Source organism: Protopterus annectens, chromosome 12.part0 (assembly GCF_019279795.1).
Source record: "Protopterus annectens isolate FY-2018-M chromosome 12.part0, PAN1.0, whole genome shotgun sequence".
NCBI lineage: Eukaryota > Metazoa > Chordata > Ceratodontiformes > Protopteridae > Protopterus > Protopterus annectens.
In genome coordinates this window covers 1,170,958,191-1,170,982,003 of record NC_056746.1, presented here as the reverse complement: position 1 = coordinate 1,170,982,003, position 23,813 = coordinate 1,170,958,191, and the positions used below count along the sequence as shown (strand labels likewise).

General features: G+C 39.9%; 1 protein-coding gene across 5 annotated transcripts in view; it reads left to right on the top strand.

Annotated features, from left to right (window-relative positions):
* Positions 1-23,813, top strand: part of RPRD1B (regulation of nuclear pre-mRNA domain containing 1B) — an 866,932-nt gene that overhangs the window by 34,832 nt on the left and 808,287 nt on the right. For all 5 annotated transcript variants that reach the window (XM_044090202.1, XM_044090200.1, XM_044090199.1 and 2 more), the window contains exon 2: positions 6,867-6,996. In XM_044090202.1, the coding sequence (XP_043946137.1) occupies positions 6,867-6,996 (130 nt within the window). The remainder of the gene's footprint in view (positions 1-6,866; positions 6,997-23,813) is intronic.

The following is a 23,813-nucleotide window of genomic DNA, read 5'->3' as shown; positions in this document are numbered from 1 at the left end:
GCAGTTTTGGTATCCAACTTTAAGACACCTGTTCTTGGAACCTCCATGGATTCTGCCTCTGTTTCCTTCTCTTCTGTCCCAGCATCAGGGTCAGATGCTACACTCTCAAATCAAGACTCTTTGCCTGGCAGCTTGGCTCTACAAGGGCCTTTGATTCCTTCTGCTTTTCCCAAACAAGTTTTGGATGTTCTCTTAGAAGCTAGGCGCCCTAGCACTAGAAAATCATATGCTTCTAAATGGAAAAGATTTCGTATTTGGATGCGGGATCGAGGTTTTCATCCTCTTTTACCTGACATTTCTTCCATTTTATTTTACCTCTCTACCTTTTGCTTAAAGGCCTCTCCTTTTCTTCCATTAAAATCCATGCTTCTGCTATCTCGGATCATTACAACACTGATCCCCCCCCCATCATCTCTCACCAGCTGGTGAGACGATTCTTGAGAGGGGCTAAGAATTTAAGACCTCCTAGAACTCCTCCTGTTCCTGCTTGGGATCTTAATTATGTTTTGGAAAAACTTACTTTACCTCCCTTTGAGCCTGCTGCTGCTTCGGATATCAAGTTCTTATCCTGGAAAACAGCTATTTTATTAGCATTGACTTCTGCCAGAAGGGTGTCAGAGTTGCAAGCTCTCATGGCTGTGGAACCATACCTTATTTTCCACCAAGACAGAGTTGCCTTGAGGACCAATCCTACATTTATGCCTAAGGTGATTTCTAAAGTGGCTTTAAATCAGACTATTCACCTTCCTACTTTCTTTCCAAATCCTCAAAACACAGGGGAAAAGATTTTGCATTCTTTGGATGTACACAGACAACTACAGTTTTACCTGGACAGAACTAAAGATTTCAGAAAATCTGATCAGTTGCTTATCTCTTCTGCCTCCAGTTCTCTAGGCAAGGCTATCTCTAAACAAACTGTTTCCAAATGGATTGCCCATGGGATAAGGTTTTGTTACTCTCACTTTGGGAAGCAGATTCCAGGTACTGTTAGAAGTCATTCTACTAGAGCAGCTGCCACTTCAGCAGCTTTTCTCAGAGGAGTTCCTACCAAGGACATTTTGGAAGCTGCCACTTGGAGTTCAGTGCATACATTTTCTAAGCACTATAATCTCCCTTTGTATTCTAAGTCTAGGGCAGGTTTTGCCTCTGCTGTCTTGCAGGGCCTTCTGGCTGCCCCTTCTTCTGCATAACCTCCTCCCTCTTCACAGCTTTGGGATTCCACCCTACAGTTATGACTGCAACAGTGAAACACGAAGAACATAGTACAGTTGTGTACACCTACCATAAATGTAGATGTTAGAGTGTCTTCACTGTTGCAGTCGGTGTTTCCCTCCCACCAATCCCCTCTTATCTTCCTCTTCTTTTGTGGTGTATTTGTGTTTCCTTTTGGACACCTTTTGGTTATTTTGGGAGACTTCTGACATCTGGGGCAAGAAAGACTGGAGAAGATGGCGTCGGCTGTCAGCTTTATACCTCTGCGTTCTGACGTCAGGGTGCTTGCTGGTACAGCCGACGCCGGACCCAGACTTTGGGATTCTGGCCGACCTCGGGCTGCCTGCCGGCAGGATCACCCTACAGTTATGACTGCAACAGTGAAGACACTCGAACATCTACATTTATGGTAGGTGTACACAACTGTACTTTTTGCATTATGATTGGTGTACTTTGCAGATGCTTTTTTGAAACCTTATCTCTGTGTAGAATGCAGTAATGGCCTAGAATGCTTTTCTACTGAGCCGTCTTTACATCAAAAGTAAAAACATTAAATATTTAATTGTAAAAGGTGTTTTTTATAGATGTCTTCAGAAGACTGATAAATCAAAAGACTGAAGATTTAAAATACTAAATGATGGAATTTGCCCATTCTCCACTGTTGTGCATTTTTTGGAGTTGGTATATGAGGGGTGCAGTGGGGCTTGCCCCTTGCATTAAAAATGTGTTCAGCATTTTGAATTTTCATTCTTTTGGGATTCAGTCTTTTGGTTTGTCAGTCTTCTGAAGTAGACCCCTATGTGTGTGTGTGTGTGTGTGTGTGTGTGTGTGTGTGTGTGTGTGTGTGTGTGTGTGTGTATGTATGTATATGTATATGTATATATATATATATGTATATATATGTGTATATATATGTATATATATATGTATATATATGTGTGTGTATATATATATATATATATATATAGTTATACAATAGCTATAATGCCATACTTTCAAGCAGCGAAAGCGTTGAAGTTCTAGAAGCATTTAGGTTACAATTTCAGCCATAGATTTGTGGTTGTGTTAAACACGCTGTTACTTGAAAGCCTCCTAATGAAATCTTTAAGGGGACAGACATATAGCCTTTCAAAGACAGGTGCTTTGGTTCATATGCCTTTACTGCCACAATGTGTTTTGTATTATACTTTTTTTTCTAACTGTGGATACTGTACCGAACTTGCTGTATCAAATAACTTAAAATACTTATTTACCAAATTTTCATTACATCAGAAGTAAAAAAAAAAACAAAACTCTTGAATCTGAAATTTTTTTGCCACTGTAGTTGACGTCCCCTCCCAATTTCGACTGATGTGCAGTAAAGTACTACCAGTAGTCTTATACAGCCATTTGTTTCACAAAATGTGCAGTTTGCATTTTTCCAGGTTGACAAACTCAGTACTGAATTGTCATATCAGTAGTGTCACCTTATGGAATGAGAACCAAAACTAATACCCTTTTTCAGGATAATATAAGGTTTGTTATTTTATGGTATACTGAAATGCACACATTTTAAGCACTCTGACAGCGAGTGGACATATTTTGAATTTTGTTGTCTACATTCCCTAAAAGAGTTTGCATAACAAAGCTATTGAGGGGTCTTGTCCAAACAAATCATACCTTGAAGTAATACAGAGAAATTGTCATTTGAAGTTAGGATGGAATCCAGGCCATCATGGCTGTTGTAACTTGGCAGGTAACTATTACAAAGCAGTCTTCTGAAAACAAATGTATAGCTTTCAGTTTGCTTCAAAGCTATCAGAAACATAAGTGTTTAAGTTTGAAATCACAGCAGCTTTGAGTGTGTGTGAGTGTGTAGGCTATCGGCCCAAGGGTCTATGTAAGCCTAGCCAACAAGGTTCCCTGGCTTACGCCACAATTTCCTGTGCCCCTGTCGAGCAGAACCACAAAAGGGTGTATTTCCTATTTTCCATTCACTCATCAAGATTTTACTTGAGTGCTAATGAGGAACTTTGACATAGATGGGTAGCCTGTTTAGAGTATAGAAAGTCTCTAGGACACAGATCTATCCCACCAGCATGTCCTGTTTATTGTGGTGACAAGGTTTAGGTCCCTAGAGCGTGTAGCTCGGAGGGATTGTAATTTCTTTAGGTGTAGCATGTCCAACAGCTCTTGGTTTAACATAGCTTTATATGTTAGGCAGCGATCTACTCTGAGTAGGTGATATGCAACAGAGTAAAGCTGGAGTTTTTTGAGATGGTCAGTGTAGGGCATCTGTTTTTGAGGCCAATAGACCTCTTTGTGAGATACCTCTGTGGCCTTTTCAGCTGCTACAGATGTCTCGTGAGGTACATTCCAAAAGTGGCGTTGTACTCTCTCTAATGTGAGTGCTGAGTAGAGTGGAACAATGACCTCTTTTTTTTTTTTTTTTTTTTTTTTCCAGGATGAGAATCCTTTTGTGATGGTGTGCCATGTAGAAGGATTTCCTGACTACTGTGGCGATGTGATTTATCAAAGGAGAGACTACTGTCCACCTGGGACCCAAGGTCTCATCACACATTCGGCGTTAAGTAGACTGCCCTTTATGCGGTAGTTCATGGGTCTATTCCCATGGATGCTGTGTTTTTGGGTTTAGAGAGAGCAGCTTTTACTTGCATAGATGTGATTACAGGGACTCTGCATTCTTCCTGTATAGATATGGGCCCTTTAGGGGGTGAGAGGGGGGTATAGGGGGTGAGAGGGGGGTAAAGGGGGTAAAGTTAGCACTGAACCTATCTGCCAGGATGTTGGCAATATCAGTTGGTTCTGTGATTTTCGTGCCGTTGTACTGTAACTCCTAGCAGATTTGGGTGTTGCCATTGAGATTCTTGACATAGCATAGCTATAGAATGCTTTGTGGTTGCCCTTAGAATCAATGGCAATTTTGTTTTCGTAGCTAGCTTTGGAGGATCTTAATAGGGTATCTCAGCTTCTTACTGAGGCTGAGCAGGGAGCTCCTCCACTCATGGGATTTTACTCTCTTTTGCAACAGTTTCTTCCTTCTTTTGTAGAGTTTGTTTATGGCAGGGGACCACCAGATTGGCTTTTTTTTTTTTTTTTTTTTCTTTGGAGGAAAGCACGATCCATGCACTCGTGTAAGTGCTTATAGAGTGCATTTGTGTAGGTTTCAGCAGTTGTAACTGTATTGTTCATCTGCATGGGTGTCATGAAGTCCACCACTTCTGTCTTAAGATGCATGAAGTTTGCTTTGAGGAATTTTTTTACCATGGTTTCCTTAATGGTGGGTGGGGGCGGGATGTGGATATCTAGGGCGATTAGCTTATGGTCGGGTCTGACCAAGAAGGAGTTGACTTCAGGTGTGGAACACTGGTCACTCATGTTGGTTATGACTAGGTCTAGGATATTGTTGCCCCTGGTGGGGGGTGTGGATAAGTTGATCCAGGGCATTTTAATTTATGAATTCCAAAAAGCGTTGTGTGAAGGAGGTGGTACGAGTAGTTTTCCCAGTTAATGGTGGGGTAGATGAAATCGTCCATAATTAGGGTGTTTGGCTGAACCCTAATATTTTCCAGTATATCAAGAAAAGAGGAGTGGGAATCCTGGGGCATGGTGGGGGATCTGTTGCAAGCTACAGTTTGGATTGCACTTTTGCCCAGAGTTAGTTGCACTTGGATAACCTCGGATGCATTATTCTGCTCAACTAGCCTGGAGATGTGGATATCCATAATGAATGTGGACACACCTCCGCCTTTGGTGTTCTGGTCCAGGTTAGATGGCCGAAAAGTGTGGTATGAGTTATAGCCTGGTAATGCAGGGGTGCTGTCTGGAGCCTTGAAGCAGGTCTCAGTCACTCATTGCACAGATATCGATGTTCTCCATTTTAAGAAGTGCCTCGAGTGAGTGCATTTTGAGCTTTAGACTTCTAGCATTAAGTAGCGTTACCCTCAGTGTTTGGTTACCTATTCCTGTTATGGTGGTGAATTTGTCATTTGAACCTTGCCTAAAATAGGCACTATAGGGGCAGCAAGGCCATTAGCCAGTGTCCAGAATCCCAGGGGCGACAGGTGCAGGCCATCTCTAGCAAAGTATCATGGTCTGTCGCCAAATGTTTTAGATACAAGCTTTTACATGACTTATTGTGAGACAGACCTTCTTGAAAATCCTTAGCAGTTAAGGGGATAATTCCTAATACTCCAAGGGGGAAGGAAGTGCATTCATGAATGGTAAAAAAAAAATTTTGAGGCAGACCAGATATAGCAATTGAATCTTGTTGCCAACAGTATATGCAATTGTTTTACACAGGATACTGAATCCTGGAACGGATTAGTTGTAATGTTTGCATTTCCTGTCTGAACTTGCTGACATATTTTTTGATGATGGCAAGAAGAAATAATTTTAGTTATAATTTTCTGTATAGTACTGTCTTTCGGCTTTTCCTGGTTAGGGGTCGCCACAGTGGAACTCCGGTCCGCTAATGATTGGCAGTAGATTTTTACTTGCTGGGCCTAACGCACAATCTTCAATGAAGGAACGCCCATTCACGCATGTCTACACACAGAAGACGCTCTAACTGAGAATCGAACGTGCACCGTCTAACTGTGAGGCACCTTATAATTTTCTGTATGGCAAGGATGAAAAAAGTAAAACTGCCATTTAAATAGATTGTCGAGCAGTGTTACTATGGCCATTTGACTGAAAAGCACACTTTTTTTTAATTTCATTTATTTTTTAGGTCAGTGGGGGGAAATCTGCCTCCCTGACATGGAAGGCTGCGCTACTGTCCCCTGGACTGTAAGTAGTCTCCATGAAAAATAGCTTGCCAAATCATGGGGAATAACACTTTTTTTTAATCTTTCATCAGGAAAGCAGTGCTTCAGTAGTGCAGCATTTAATTGATATAACTCAGTGGGACTTGCCTTTAGTGTTTTGCAAACTCCCTGTGGAATACAGGGGAAAGTAATGCGGCTATTTGGAGGTATTCCTGGCAGATCACTTCTGCAGTTTTCTATTCGTGGTACCTCTTTGACATTTTTATTTGTCATTTTCACATATGGACCGAGGGCGTCACGAGGGGATTGGAGGAGTCTTTGTAGACTTGAGTGGGACTGTTGTATTTTATGATGCATACTGCTTAGCTAACAAAAAAACTAAAGCCAGGGCTCAGAACAGAAAAGATGAATTTCTTGATCCTGAAAAAAAACAAAACCTCCAGGTCCCTTCATTTGGCAGACTGGGAAGTAGATTTCCTCTGAGCTGACAGCTCAAAAATTTTTACTGCTTGGTACGTCTGCAGGTTTTCTGTACACAAGTTAGCCATGTAATGATGAATGCTTCATGTTGTTTTGTCTTTTTTTTCATAGATTTTTTTTTTATACTCCATTAGTAATTTATAACTTTGTTACAGTTGCTTAAACTTGCGAGCAAAGTATGTGTTGGTAATCTGTTTTCAATTCCATTGCCAGAACTTTCTTTTGAAGAAGAAAGAGTTTGAGTTATTAGAATTTTGTCAGTGTGTAGTATATGTATATGAATTATGTGCCTGGTTTTGGGTGCCTGAGAAGTTACCAAGGGGTGAAAAAGTGGTGTGACCGAAGTATTGATGACAATGTTTCTCTGTAATACTACACTCTCTTTTTTTTTTTTTTTCCCCCTAGCTAAATCGGGTCGAAAATTAACCTTCCTTTATCTTGCCAATGATGTCATCCAAAACAGTAAAAGGAAAGGGCCAGAATTCACTAGAGACTTTGAATCAGTTCTTGTGGATGCATTCTCTCACGTTGCCAGGTACACTTGAAGTATTATCTGTGTGAATCAACTGTTATGCAGATTTATGTATGGTTGTTGTTGTTGTATCTTTTAGCTTTTCCCGGTTAGGGGTCGCCACAGCAGAACTCCGGTCCGCTAATGATTGGCAGTAGATTTTTACGTACTGACTTGCCAGGCCTGACGCACAACCTTCAATGAAGGTACGCCCATTCACGCACGCTTTAGCTGAGAATCGAACAGGACAACGTCTTACTGTGAGGCGACAACGCTGCCGCAGCACCACCACCGCAACATGCAGATTTATGTATGGTATCTCTCTGAATTCTTAATAAGAATATTCACTGTCAGGTTGTTTGGCCAGGAAATATTGGGGGGGGGGGGGCAGGAGGGTGAATTAACTATTTTGGATCTGGGGTGGGACTTGATCCTTATTCCCAACTGGAATAAAACCAAATGGGCTTAGCCCTAACTTTCTCAGTCTACCCTCACTTTTTTGATAATGCTGTGCTCCTTGGGACTTGTTTCCGTGTCTCTCTTGATGTACAATGAAACTCAAACTACAAACCTGCACCAGGCCCCTGCTTTTACCGAGTACAGGTTTTTGCACTGTTGTGGTAGTCTTTTTTATTTAGCTGGACAGTTTGCCTTTTTTAACCCTATTTTATTAATTTTATTGTTAGCATCTTCTATCCAATTTTATTTCCAGGCATTGTAGCTTTACCCCTATGTAGGATTGTTTTTCAGTGCTAAAGACTTTTGCTGCATTGAGTTCTTTTGATAAAACGTTTCACTGTTCTCATTCAGTGATTGATTACCAAAGTGGTTAGAAAATATAAAGAATTATTAAAAATATGTAAAGGCATGGCTAAGATCTCCCTACCCAAAAACATTACAGATGCCTAGTGTTTGGGAGAGGCTCACTTCAAAGAACCCTGTGGAATCTGTGCATTATTAACCCTCCTACTATCAAGGACCATTGCATTTTTGTTGAGTTGGAGAAGTTAACGACATGCCCCTTCTTCTAGAGGAGGGTAGGGATTCTCTTGGTACTTTCCTGTCTTGTATACCAGGCTTTCATATGTGGGTACAGTCAGCTCCTTAACAGCTTTCCTGACTGTCTTAGTCATACATAGCTCTGTTTTTTCAAATGATAGAGAATATTTTAAAACTGTAATGTACTTCCAGGCATCATTTCTGTGAGAACTTCAAATGCAAAACTTGAGAGGCAGTGCTCAGTCTGTCATTGTTCTTCCACCAATAAATATAAAAGTTTTGTGCACTTCAAGATGACATTCTTTTTAATTTACTTTTTTTTTTCTTCCTGTGTGCACGTGCATGGCATATTTCTGAACTTTGCCAAATAATTCTAGACAAAACAGTATCTTTGGGGGCAAAGGTCCCCCAAAAAAGGGACTATCTTTTAAATGTTTTAAAATTTACTTAGTGCAGCACCTGTTCTATTAACTTTTAAACATGCATTTTCTGAACAAAAATTGTGAAACTAATAACTGGCATTAGTGACTTGATTGGTCATGGCAAGATATGACCCTACAAGTAGGGACAAGTAAAGGCCCAGTATTAAAACGTAGCTGAGTGACTTGTGTAAGAAGGGGTTTTTGGCTGCACACAAGGGTGTAGCCAAGAATGTACAAAGTGTACAAAAAAGGAGCTATTTTGCACCCCCACCACCACCAGAAGGCTACAGTTAGCACAGCATTGCTGTGCACTACCAGTATGATGGAGAGCTGGTATAATTCACCTGCTGAACAAACGGACTTTTTGTTTGTACTATATTGTACTATATTGCCTCTTAGCCAGTCAGAGACTTGTTTTTTCTTAGTTTTGCATCACAGCAAGTCTCTGAGCGATAGCTTGAGCTGTGACTGTCATCTGTAGCCAGTCCCAAAAGTGAATTTACACTAGTGCCAATATTCAGTATCAACTCTCCTCTATTCCATAGCATAGCAGCCAGTTCCACTTGCGTCCATTCACACAGATGCCAGTATTCATTCTTTGCAGTCTTGCATGTTAACTCGGCACAGTGACTCCTCTCTTCATTAAAACAAAACATACTGGAGGTGAGAAAAGGCAATTTACTTTTAAATAAGGAAAACCGTTCGTAGCTTTCTTTGGCGAATCTGAGAGAAAGTTTGTTCTGTGAATAATTTAAACTTGACTTACCCCTTTACTGCTGTGCTCTTAAACCCAATGGCCCTTGATTTGACCAGCTGTTAAACTGATTACATGCCATTTGTCTGGTAAGTAAACATGAGGGAAGTCCTGATGTTCGTTCCTGGCCAAAAACATTTGCCATTACTTCCGTTTTATACTACGGTTTAAATTTATGGATTTGACTATGATGGCCTTGCTTCACCTCTTCAGGGGTCAAATCCCATCTATATCAGGTCAGACAGCTATCGTACCTAAAAGATCAAAAGAGCATATAATGAGCAGACTAGTTTGTAGATCACCATTGGATAAAACAAACAAAAAAAACCACACAACCAGTATGACTCGCTCAAAAACTCCAAAAGTTCAGTTCCCCTCTTTTCTCTTTATTAAATTGACTTCTTCAGAACTAAGTTCGCATAGTTTCACAGTAAGTTGCATTTGTTTTAGTGTTTGTTTTATTTAACCATCCTACCTACTTGCTTAAAACATGCTAGATTAAAAAAGATCTCAGTGAAAGGTTGTACAACTGCATTTATTTTATGAAAATTAATGGCTGTTTCTCCTTTTTTAGCTTTTCATAAAGACAGGATATTCCTTCGCACTAATCCTTTTATGCCCAAAGTCATGAACGAGTTGTCTCTTAATCAGTCTTCATTCCCGCTTTTTTCCATACTCTGCAATCTGCTATTGAGAAGGTTTTGCATACTTTGGGTATGCATAGACAACTCAAATTTTGTTCAGATAAGACCAAAGCTTTTTGCATATCTAATCAGCTTTTTGTTTGCTTTCATCCTAGATCTTTAGGATTGGCTGTTTCCAAGCAAACTATTTCTTCTTGGATATCTAAAACCATTTCTTTGTTGTTGTTCTTGTAGCAAGAGCCTCCTTTCTTCTGTTAAGGCTCATTATACTAGTGTTTTTCCTCAAGGATTTAGATATTAACTCTATTCTTAAGGCAGTTACCTGGAGTTCTGTGCATACTTTTACCAAGCACCGTAAGTTGAATGTGATATCGAGGGCTAGAACTAGTTTTGCTATGGCCATCCTTCATGACTTCCTAGAGGGCTCTGCTGGTCCTTCTTCCTCCTGAGTTTTTGTACTCTCCCTATTGTAAGTAATGCTACAGCAGTGAAATGGAAGGACATAATGCAGTTGTGTAAAACCTTACAGTAAATGTATGTCCTTCTCTTCACTGTTGCAGCATTCACTCCCTCCCTATTCCCCTGGTTCTTTTCCCTTCTGGATGTGCTCGTTACCTCTCTTATCCTTCGACTGGTGCTCCTACTGGAGCTCTCAGTTTTGAGGATGGTACTTCTGGATGTCACCTTTATGCCCTAGGCTGTACGTGGGGAACATGTGTGATGTATGGCGTACCTGTAGCAACCTAAAGGCTTATTTATACTGGCCGGACATTGGGCTGCCCTTGGCAGGGGATGGCCATTGTAAGGAATACTGCCACAGTGAAGAGAAGTAAATCTACCGTTATGATAAGAGATTACACAACTGTACTTTTCTCTCTTACTCTTTCTTTAAGGAAATTAGTTATTTTTTAGTCTTTAGATTGTTGCACAGTGTTTAGTTTTTACCATGGATGTGGTTTCACTGGTTAAGATGATCATTACAATTTTTCTTGTATTGCCTCACTGCCATTATTGTTTCCATTCCTCTTTTTTATTATTATTATTATTATTATTATTACTGTTTATAACCGTTGTTTCTATTGGCTGTCCTGCATATCTAGTATGTCGGATAGTATGCAAGTAAGTGTATGGCTTGTGTGCATACTATTCCACCACAGGACCCACACTTGTGTTTACTGCCTGGGTGCTGCCCACTTGGAATTAGATTGCGATGCGTATGCTTGTTTTGTCTCTAGAGTTATTCAAACTAGAAAAGAAAAGCTTATAATAAAGGGTGGTCTTCCTCATCAGACACTGTGTTCTCAGCCTACAACCACTGCTTCATCCGAGTCTCCAGCAAGAGAAATATACAATCCTATGCCCAGGGAAAAAATGGCAGATGAACCTAAAAAAAGAAAAAAAGGCAAACCTTGAAAATGGTCCCAGGATCCAACAGTTCCTTTGGGTCTGGATCCGAAGACGCCTTGGAAGTCTGATCCACCAACCCATCAGGTCTGACCTTTCTCATCTGGGCTGCATTTCTCACTGGATCCTGTAAGCCATAGATTACATTCACTTATTCTACAAGAGAAAAGGTTTTCTCAACTACCTTCTGTGGCATCGTCTTAAAGATCATCTCTGTCATTCAGAAGCTTTACAGAGTTCGAAGTTAATTGAATGATGAGAAAGTTTAAGAATGCAGTATTAGCTTGGGGTTCTTTCAGTGCTCTCTACTTCGAATGCACTAGGTGTGGGTCCAACAACCTCTCTTATGTTGTCTCCAGTAATGGCCCACTCTTTGGGACCAGTTTTCATGGGTCCAAGCTCTACCTGTGCACCTTTGCCGGAACAGACAACCCAAGTGACTTAAACTCCAGCTACATCTATAACTGTCTCGACTATAAGGATCTCTTATCAAGAGGAGTCTCAGAGCTGAAGCATTGACACCAGGACTCTGGGACAAGGGTAGATGCTGAAGTTCTCTGAGCCTGTCCTTCCTTTCATAGCATCAGTATGACAGCACGAGTCAGACGTTTACTTTGGGGTCTAGGCCAGTCAGGCCCTTGGAGTTTACTTGTCAATTGTTGGAGAGAAACTTTCTCTGCACCAGTTCTGACGTCGGCATTCAAGGCCTTGAAAGGGTTTTGGCTGGACCAAAGGAAAAGGCGTTACCCTGTACTTGATTCCATCCCAACCTCAAGGGGCTAGTGCTTCTCTTTCTACTAATTCTCATTGACAAGGACAGTCTGAACCTGTGGCTTCAGAGGTCGCTTACTATGTAAGCTCAAAATCTGATTTCAGAGCCTTCGGATCTGTGACCTTTTGTTGTGCAAAGGGAAACACATGGGCTCTGATACGGAGTTTGTCACCAAAGATACAGATTTGGATGAGGGTTCCCCTGTATTCCCATTAGAAGACATCACCTTTGAGATCCTTGAATTTATGAAGCAGTGAGGGGGCTGGTCCACAGATGACCTATCACTGGATGAGTCTGTATCCCTCAAAGCCTTTGGCACTGGCTCATCTGTATCCTGTCATACTGCCCATTGACCCCTTGATAGACATAGTAGTTCAATGGACATGGGAAGGACTGATGTGGTAGAACCAATCCCAAAGAAACCTGATAGGCTTGGTAGCCCCTAAGGACAGGAAATACTGGAGTGAGGGTCTACCAGTAGTAGCCATGGTTTTAGTGGCTGTCCCAAAGAAAGAAAGAACATATGCTTCTGTGAATTTTGCACTCTGAGCTCAAGTCACTCTAAGGTGTCCTGCCTGCAGATGCTGAGAAGACTGTGGACTCCTAGCTTCTAATGTCTTCATATGTCATCCAGTACAGCTAGATGTCTGGCACCGGCATTGCTGTGCACTGGCACATCTGGATGCACCTTTGTGATTCTGTGGAATGCTTCAAGAAGTCCTCTGTTAACAGCCCCTTTGATTTTTCATTCTTTGAACCAAAAGTGAAAGATGTGCTGACCAGGAGTCAGTAGGATGGTTAAACCCTCTTTGCAGTAGGAGTCTGTTCCCCACTTCCCAGGGGAGGCAGGTAAGAAAATGTGGTTCAGAAAATTATGGCGTTATTACAACAAACCACCTGGAGATACCTCTGCCTATGCCACAAGGAGATCTAAATCGAGTGGACATGTCTCCAGTGGCAGAGGAGGATCGCCGAATCAAGAGTTTTTATGGCTCCTTTACCAAAAACTCTTACTAGCAGTCCTGAAAGGGTTGCCCAACTGCTGTTCTCTGTAAACTGTCAAGGGTAGCTTATCCCTGCACATGCAAGCCTGACAGAACAGCAGAACAGATTCATGGGTGCTAAGGATAATAACCAGAGGTTATTCAATTCCATTTTCTGTCATCCTCAAAAAAAAGGGGGGGGATCCCAGCATCCCACCCACTCAGTGGAAATTGGCAGCAGCAGATCTCTCCAAGCTGCTAGAAAGAGTCATCCAACAGGTCCCCCAAGATGAGTTTGAGTCTCGAGTCTAATCTAGGTTCTTTTATTACCCAAGAAAAATGGGGACCGCAGATCAGTTTTTGATTTTGTAGTCGTCCTCTATTAATTTGTGAAACAAACAAAATTTCGAATGGTCATGTTACAGTTCCTACGATCTCTTCTGAGAAAAGATGATTAGATGTGCTCTGCAGAGCTCCAGAATGCCTACTGTCACATAAAGATAGAGCTGCAGTACAGGAGATTTCTGCATTTCTGGCTGGGAGCAGATCACTGTTGGTTCAGAACACTGCCCTTTGGTGTCACCACAACCTCCAGGGTGTTTTATCAACGTTTTTGCAGTAGTAACAGCACACACCTGCCTGCTAAGTGTCCAGGTTTTCCCATATTGAGATGATGATCTCTTCCTGCTTCTACCTGGGATCTAGTACTTCCAACTCTGGGTCCTTATGCTGCAGTTAATACTGAACCTGGGAATTAGTCAGTCAATCCAAGAGCCAGTTCCTCCCAACCTAGAAGATTAGAATTCATAGGATGTCATATAGACAAATCAGTGGCCAAGTTACTGATCTCCAGGGTGCTTTCCCCTTTATTTAATTGCTACCCAGCTAATACAACATCCATCCACACAAGCAAGACTAATTCTCAGACTCCTAGATTTAATGACTTCAGACATTTATGCAAATACCTCTAGACAGGTGCTACATGAGGGTTACTCCATGGACTCTGTCTGTACAATGGGCTCAGAACACCTGTCCACTACATGCCAAGATTCATATCACCCAGATTCATAAGGATAGTATCAGGCAGTGAATAACTTCCACATTGCTCACAGATGGCCATCCATTTTGCCTGAAGCAACCAATAGCAACGGTAACTATGGATGCCTCCATTCTGTGTTGGGTGGGTATTTCGAGGGGAGGAAAGTCAAAGGTTCCTGGCCACATCTGGAGGCCTGTCTTCACGTCATTGTCTTGGAGATGAGAGCAGCCCTCCTAACATTGCAGGCTTTTCAAGACTACCTTCCCAAATGTGTGATTTTTGTCCAGGCAGACAACATGGAGGTGGTCTGGCCCATCAGCAAGTTGGGGGGAACCTGATGTTATCCTCATTGTTGGGAATACATGAGAGTGTAGCAGTGGGCGATTGTTATCATGTTGATTTCAGAAAGAAGAGCATATCCTGGGGCATCCAATGTATTAGCAGGCAAGCTGAGCAGAACTATTCTGATGCATCCTGAGTGGTCTCTCTACCAAATCTGTGACAGTGCAGATCTTCAAGATGGTAGGGCCAATCTTGCTGTGACCTCTGCACCTTGTACTTAAACAACAACAAATGCAGCAGTTACTTTGCCGTTATCCCTTCACAAGGACAGTTGCCAAGGGGTGCTGTAGTCCACAGGTGCCCCCCCCCCCCCCAGGTCTCCTTATTTGCCTTTCCTCCTGTTTCTCCTAATAAAAAAGTTAAAAAAAAAAATGCAAGACCAAAGTGATCCTCACTGACCCTGGCAAGTCTGGTTCCTGTGACTTCCTCTAGTACATCCTCCTTGGATGTTGGATCAGTATACAAATCTTTTGGGGCACCTATCTGGATTACCTCCTTTGGACCAGAAGTCCATGAAACTGACCACTTGGTTTCTCCAATTTTGACAATAACCAGAGATGCCTGGTTACCTGTATCAATAGCGTATTATCATTTCTGCTTCTCGGAAACCATCCAACAAGAAGATATACCATAGTAAATGGAAAACCTTTTCTATTTGGGCCTTAATGGAGGATTGAATCCTTTCTCAGCACCCATTGTCAGAAGTTTTTCATAGTGGTTTTAGGTTTTCAACTGTCAAAGTACAAAATGGCTGGCTATCTCATATTGGGCAAAGTGATACCACTATAGCGTCTTTAAAGATTTCTAAAGAGTTCCTTAAGGGAACTTTTCTTCTAAGGCCACCAGTTAGGACACCGTGTCTGTTTGGGATATTACCATCTTACTTCAAGCCTTGACGTAGTCCTGTTTTGAGCCAGCAGCTTCAGTGGATTTGATCCTGGAAGACCATTTTTTTTTGTGGTTGCTGTGACTTCAGCCAGATGGGTCTCGGAACCACAAGCTCTCTCCTGTAAACCTCCTTATCCTGTTTTTGTGTAAAACGAAGTATTGTTAAGACCTAACTCCTCTTTCCGTCTCAAGGTGACATCCAACGCAAGTCTTAATCTGTTGATCTTCTAGTATTTTTTCCCAAATTTTCAAATAAAGGTGACTGTTACATGTTGGATGTCCATTGTCAACTCTGATTATGTCTCCACAGAATGAAAGACTCCAGGAAATCCGACCAGCTATTTGTGGCTTTCTCAAGAGCGAAGCTGGGTAGAGTTGTTGTAAGAGTATATGTCATTCATATATACAATGTCCTTCATATATACAAAGAAGTTTACCCTTACAAGCAAAACCCAAATTTCACTCCATTAGAGCTGTAGTCACCTGTACTGCTTTTTGAGTAGACCGTCCATTGGTGATATTTCTGCAGCAGCAGCAACTTGCTCAGCAGTCCATTCTTTTTTTGTGTTTCGTTACAAATTGGATGTATAGTCCAGAGCACGTTCTTCATTTAGTTCCACCATTCTTGGGAACATCCTTCATTGATACCACTGAGGTAATAAGTGGCTTGGGAATCTGTCCAAAGGTTGAAGTGGATGAAAAAGGCAACATCGGATACAAAAGTTATGTACTTATAATGAAATATCCATGTTGTCCGATTTTCATCCTGCTTAAGATGCAACCTCCTTCCCCCTTTCAGTATTGTCACTGACCTCTTTTACTGACCGGGTTTTTCTCACCTAGACCCTGTTAGTTTTTTCTGCTGCTCTTTTTTTTATTGTAGTCTTAACTTGTTAATCCAAGTAGAACAGCTAAAGGGGTCTTTCTGTTATATAAGCAGACCCTTTTATAGGTTTAGGTCTGCAAACTTGTACTGAGGTAACTTTAGTGGGGAGGAGGAAATAATGGGTAGGTTTAGAGTCAGAACCTTGGATCTGCAGCTTTAGAAATAGGTGCCGAGGTTGGGTCCGGTCCGATCTGACAACTCAAAGGTTGAAACAGACGAAAAACAGCATGGATCTATTTTTATGGTAAGTGCATACACTTTCGTTTAGTTGATATTTGTGAGTGAGACCAAGAAATAAGTATAAGAATGATGGTGTAATATCACAACCATTAAAAATATAACAGGAAAAGCATAAATCCTGATTTTGAGTGTAGGAAAAGGATGACGATAGAGAAGGCTAAATGTGTAGAGAAACCAGCTATTTAAATCAAAGGTCCTTTTTTAGATCCTTGGATCCACACATAAGGATCATGTTTACTTCTCCTTTTCCCTCACTTTTGCTTTTGTCTTTAATCCACTGTTTGAATACAGTGGACCAACTTGTTCCTTTGCTTGTGTTCCCTGGTGTATGGGTTAAAAAAGATGGTGTGCTACATTTTAGAATTCTGATAAGGAATTTTCATTTTCTTCCCAGTGTTCAAGCTGTCAACCAGAAGGTAATATTACAGAAGCTTGACATTTTATGGAGGAGATTTTTTTTTTTTTTTTTTTTTTAATACCTTAAGGATGTGGGAGGAATTTGATCTATTTATCAAACCCACAGAGCAAAGCTTTACACTCGGTACATATGGCAGCCTAGCTATGAACTTGAATAGAGGACTGTTTAGACAACAACAGTTTTAAGTGAATTTGAAATCCTCCAGATTGCTTCTAGGTGTGTGTGTGTGTGTGTGTGTGTGTGTGTGTGTGTGTGTGTGTGTGTGTGTGTGTGTGTGTGTGTGTGTGTGTGTGTGTGTGTGTATATATATATATATATATATATATATATATATAGATATATATATATATATATATATATATATATATAATTTGTATAGTTGGTCTATATGATGTGGTTGGCTGACTTCTTTTTTTTCTGTAAAGTGTGCCAAGTCTGGTATGTTTGAATGTATGCATTGTCAGTTTTAGCGATTTGTGATTTTAATTAATTTAATTTATTTTTTTTGCAGATGATGAGAGAATTGGGAGTTTCTCTGTTTAATGCTGAAACATTTTTTCAGATTTACTGACTTTTTTGATCCATGTTTGAGTGTGTGCGCGGTCATATGTGGGTAATGGTTGGTCAAGGGGAGTCTGTTTAGTGCAGTAGGTTTATGTTAGTGTGCATCTCAGCCTATTTTGCATAGTTGTGTGTACAGAAAGGTTTTTTTTCTAAGGTAGGGAATAGGAGCAAGGGTTATCGGGTATTACTAAGGTAGTGTCAGGGGAGAAGCCATGTAGCTCAAACACTTGGTATGTCCTTAATGCGGTCATTTGCGTATATCCTATTAGGCCTGTATTGCAAGAGGTTTAAGGTATAACACAATGAAAAAAACTAATTTGGCAGCTCTCTTGCATCTTTTAATTAATGGTTAGTCTTTTTTACCTTGTGTTTTGGATGTTATATCTGATATTTTAGATACTTTAATGTTTATGGACCTCGGGCTTGACTTTTTTTTTAAGCTGCTTTTTTTTTCTAAAGTGTAACTAAACAGTTGTATTGACAAAGTAAAGAGTGAAACCTAGCATGTCTACAGGTGGTGAGCTTTGGCTTTATTCACCTGAAAACATCCATGTTGTTGTCTTTCAGCTTTTCCCGGTTAGGGGTTGCCACAGCAGAACTCCAGTCTGCTAATGATCGGTAGATTTTCATGAATGCCGAGGTGCCAGCTCGACGTTCAACCTTCAGCGAAGGCACGCCCATTTACGCATGTCTTTTGAACGTCCACCCAACCGTGGGGAGGACATGCAGACTCCACACAGAAGGCACTCCCGCACTCCAGCCGAGAATCTAACGGGAGAACCTCTTGCTGTGAGGCAACAATGCTACCGCTGCACCACCGCGGCTACCTGAAAAAAAAAAGTCATTCAGAAGCCATGTAGCTAAAACACAGGTTTGTGCTTAGACTCATTTGCATATATCCCATGGTTCCGCCAGGGTCTACAAAAAGATTTTATATGCACGCACACACTGTAGTGGTGCAGCAATTAGCATTATCGCCTCACAGCAAGAGGTTCTCTGGTTTGATTCTTGGCTGGAGCGCCTTCTGTGTGGATATTCTGCATATCCTCCCCGCGGTCGAGTGAATTTAAAGACATGCAGGTAGGTGCGTGTGTGTGTATGTGTGTGTGTGCCTTTGTTGAAGGTGGGTTGCTGGGCTGGCAAGTCGACACAGTAAAAATTCACTGCCAGTCGTTACCAGACTGTGGCGACCTCTAACTGGGAAGAGCCAAAAGACAGAAGACATATACATATGCACGCACACACATGTAATGTTGGTGTGTGAGTTGAACCCAACCCTTTATACGTGTGTGTAGACTTTATTTATTTATTTATTTATTATTTGCAGTTGGTTTACCAGGATAGTCCATTGGGCCAAAATGAACCCGTTTTCAGTGGAGTCTTGGGGAGAAAAGCTCCAGACAATATAGATTACAGTAGGTATTAGACATACTTAAACATTATTAAAATCACAGTAGACAAATACAAATGCAATGCACAACAATTACAATTAATGTAAGTGTTAAAAACTGATGGCATATTATAAGGGATTATACATATATTCAAAATTCTATTAAAGTTATTTCATAAAGAGAGTTCAACATATGAGAGGTGAGATGAGAGTGTAGAGTATTCTTACATAGTCTATAGTAATAGCAGGAATGTGAGTTATGGATAATGAGAGAGAGAAATCAAGGGTGTAAGCAGGAGTCGGAGGAAATGGGGATGTTCACTGTAGTTAATTAGGATGGGAGCAAGAGCATTCCCACTGGGAAAGTAGGTGTGAATGAAGAGATTTTTTGAACATAAAATGGTTAGAGGTAGTACGGATAGATGAAGGTAGAGAGTTCCAGAGGCGAGCTAACCCATGTGAGAGAAGATACTTGCCAGGTGGATGGGTTGGTTTGTACACTTCTATCAGGTGTGTGCATTTTAAACACAGAAGAGAGGGAGGGGTTTAAAATAAGTTTATGAGCAAGGGATAGTTGTGTATAGGTGAGCTGATGGGGGTAGTTCTAGCCATTTTAGTTGTTGGAGAGAGGAGCAATGGTGGGTGTAAGACTTTTGGTTGGTAGCAAACTTGGCGATTTTATTGTAGCAGGAGGAAAGTTGTTTTTTCAAGGAGATTTGTAGATTAGTTAGTAGTGGAGCTCCATATAGAAGGGAGGGAATAAGAAAGGAATTGGAGAGTGTGATTTTAGTGGCAGTTATAAGGTAGTGGTTTTGTCGATAGAGCATCCCTAGTTTTTGATGGGTTTTTTTAATATTTAGTTGTAGATGGGAGTTGAATTTTAGTTGGTTATCAATTTGGACTCCCAAGTAATTTGGTCTCTGTCACTAGTTCCAGAGGAGTATTATTCTCACTAGTAATAGAGAATGTGTTTGTATGGAGAGAGTTGAGTTTAGAGGGGGAGAATATCATTAATTTTGGTTTTAGCGGGGTTGAGTGCTAGGTGATTTGTTTTCATCCATAGTTCAATGGTATAAAAAGCATCCTGAGTTAGCTTTATGAGAGTAGGGATAGTTGAGGCAGTGCAGATAATGGTCGAATCATCTGCATATTGGATGATATTGGAAAGAAGGATAGCTTTGTGGTAATCTTTTATAAATATATTGAAAAGGAGGGGACCTAATGTTGAGCCTTGGGGGACACCAGTCGGGGTGTTAAGAAATGAGGAGGTTGCCTTTTTCCATTTGACTGCTTGATGTCTATTAGATAGGTAGCTAGAGAACCAGTTCAAAGTAGAGCAAGATAGGTTAAGTTTGGAGAGTTTGGTTAGTTATATAGTGTGAAAGAAGAAAATGGTAAAAGGAGTACCCAACCACGATGGAAATAACGATGAATAAATTCCAATAAAATCCAACAGGAAAAGTCTTTATTGTAAACCAAAAAGTAAGCGCTTTCGCGTGGGTCCTCCCACGCTTCATCAGACAATATTATATACAAAATGCAGACCCATTTTATACTCCTTGCTAAAACTGCAAGGCGGGAAATAAACCAATTAATTAATCAATTAGCTTGTTAAAAAACAGTTCTCAGTTAAACACATACCTCAGCTACATTCTTCTCAGTGCAAAACACAAGCATTAGAAAATGCGTAACTATGTTAAAAAACTATTATTGTTGGAACCAAACACTATGTAATCCAAACATTACTATATCGCTAGGCATTTGGAACGCATAAGTTTGATATTGATGTCAGCAAGAAAAACTCAAAACAGGTCAGCAATAAGCTATGGAAAACTATAAAAACAAAGCTTCGATGAAGCCAAAATATCACATGAACGCATTTGTGTGTAAATCAACCTAAAAACATAATTACATTAATTTATAGAAAACTTATATCAGTCTCAATTATACTGATGTCATCTCAAAATTGATATAATAAAGAATGCTAGAGGCTATTATAGTTAAAGCTCGTAGCTACGTAATCTACATAGCGTTACTAGGCTCCTGTGCATCCAAAACATACAGCTGCAACAAAGTTACTTAAAAAGACAACGTCGGAAATAATAACTTCCGAAACAGCACTTCATTAAAACCAGGACATCACTCAAACACATTATGAGAACATCTTATATAAATATATGTATAAGATTATGCAAATAGCATCGTCCACGTTGATGGAAGGCTGCAGGCAATGCCACGTTAATCTCTAGGTACTAGGTATGTAAATGCCGTTAAGGTTCATATGCCTCATTGCTATATAAACCCATGCAATGCAGCATGCATATAAATAAATATATAATCTACATACTCAAGGTATGTGACTAGAAATATGCACCAATGTTATAAAGCAAGATAGAATTCAGTAGCACTTCAATATATATATCCTAGACAAAAATATATATATGTACATGTGTATCAATATAAAACTAAAAAGAAAAGGACATTACTATAAACATACATGCAACTAAAACTGGAATGAAATGTTAAATTGTATCTAAAAAATGTATAATAAAATATGCGATAGCTTATTCACATATCATGAAATGACAAAAGAATATATATGAATATGGCAAGTAAAGCACAAGGTATATCCTAAAGCTTGAAAAACCAAAAATTCACTGCGAGTCACCAATGAGAGGATCGATGTTGTTTAATGTAGAATCCACAGCACAGCGTAACAACAGCAATAGCAAGATACAGCAAAACACAGCAATTAAACACTTGTAGTTGCAAATAGCGTTTTCGTATTCCTTCATCAGAATGAAGTAGCTTGTGCTTCTCACTGCCTTATATACCAGATACAATTAATTAACTAATTGAAAAATAAGTTAAATTGGATTCTAACCATCAAAGTTAAAAACATGATAAAAACAATATTTAATGACCAAAATACATTGAAAACAGTTTAAAAACTTCCATAAAACAATCATCCAAGGTATATAACCTTGTATATAAAGTTGGTGTCATAATGACATTAAACTAGTAATTTGAAAATGTATTGAAGTGTATATTAAACTAAACTACAAAGTGTAAACCCTTGAATTGTGAAAATCACAACTTAGCCTGTCTTAATTTTAAGACTGGTTTTGATGATCCTCTCATTGGTGACTCGCAGTGAATTTTTGGTTTTTCAAGTTTTGACTTCACTGTTTCTGTTTTCGTTATTTGTTTGCAATGTCGGAGACACCGGAGGTCGAATATGATGGGAATCCCAAGAGCTCCCTACAGGGCGAGCTTAGAAAGATGATCGGACAACTTTCACAGCTCATAGAACTACTAACCCCAGCATGCTCTGCACTCAGCACGTTGACGTCAAATGTTCCAAGCAAGCAGCAAGAGACGTGAGACCTAAGACACGCACTGAAGCGTTTCATTTGAACGCTCCAAAAACCTTTCGGAACATTTCTAAATCAAGAGTGCTTCTTGATACACCTCAAATATTTCGTACCCAGGAGGACACGAACAATATTTCTACCGATACGGATTTTTTACGCTCCAAAGATGACCAACACACCAACAATTGTTCAGGTGACTGTTCTGGTTTTAAAACAAAAGTTTGTTCTGGTTTACAACCTCGGTTAAACTTCAAAGACATTATTAACAAAAATTATACGTTTATTAACGAAAAGTCTGACAATGCTGGCAATGATAATATTCAAAGGTTAACTTACAAAGAGAATTTGGAACAGTTATATTTTTTAATGGACAAATATAAGAGACTGGAAGTAGATAATGTGTATTTCAATGAATGCTTAAAGCACAAAGTTGTTCCAAAAGGTTTAAGGGTATCTAAATACCCTAACAATGTTATGGAGGGTACTGATTTTCATAAAAACTTGATACGCATTTTTGACCAGTGTGGTCTGGAGATAGTTAAAGCTATTAGAGATGAAAATGAAAGAATTAAACCTTTGATTGTTAAAGATATGGAAAAAATAAATTACCATATCCTTAAAGACCTATTATTTTCCGTTGATACTGAAAAAAGTAAATATTTTAGTATCTTTTCACAGGTAGACAAGAATTGTATTACAAACATCTCTAGGAAACAGGGGAAGTTAGAAAGGGACTTGCAAGAATATCAAGATGGTGTTTCTTATCCTAAACCCAGACATTTTCAGTTACATAAACAGGTTGAAACATATGACACAGATCAAATAAATACCAGTAAAGAGTTTCACGAAATGGTTGGATCAGAAGCTAATAATACTAGGCCTGAACAGGAAATCCCTTTAGATCAACCATTTCCACCCCTTCCCAGGCGATCCAACAGAATAAGGAGCAGACCTTTTGTACATTACAACTACAACCATTACGGCCAAGGAAGGAGAATGAACTGGTAGACACTATTGTACAACAAGACCTTATTATTTCCCATGACATAATTTATTCCTACGATGGTTACAATATATTTAATTACAGTTCTATTGCTATTAACAAAGAACATTTTCGCCTTTTTTCTAAGGGCTTTAAATATATTCCTTCTAGGAAGGTTAATATTTCTCGAGCCATCATTGATTTAAAAATGTTCATCAGGAAAAAGAATTTAATTGTATTCTTCCAAAATCATCCCCAGTTACCACCTAACAATTCTATTCCAAAAAAATCTAGTATATTCAACCCCCCCATTCACCCACAGTTAAAAAACCTTGAAGCAGTCATGGAAAAAGAAATCAGGAGACAAACATTAAAACACAAAGTGTCCCCAAATTTATCAAAGGAAGAACAAGTTCTTTTGGATACACTTAAAAAGAATAATTCTGTCAGGATAATGCAACCCGACAAGAGAGGGGGTACGGTTATCATGGATGCCATTATTTATGAATCTAAAATGAAAGAAGAACTTGGAAATACTGTGAAATACGAATTGGTTTCTATTAACCAAGTCAATATAGCCAATTCCCGTATTTCTTGTATGCTCAATGATTTGTTACTAGAAGGCACTATTTCTTTACAAGAATTTGAGTTTTTATTTATTTCCAAACCCAGAGTTCCCTCAGTTTTTGGCATCCCTAAAGTACACAAAAATACCCTTAACCCCCCACTCCGTCTCAGTT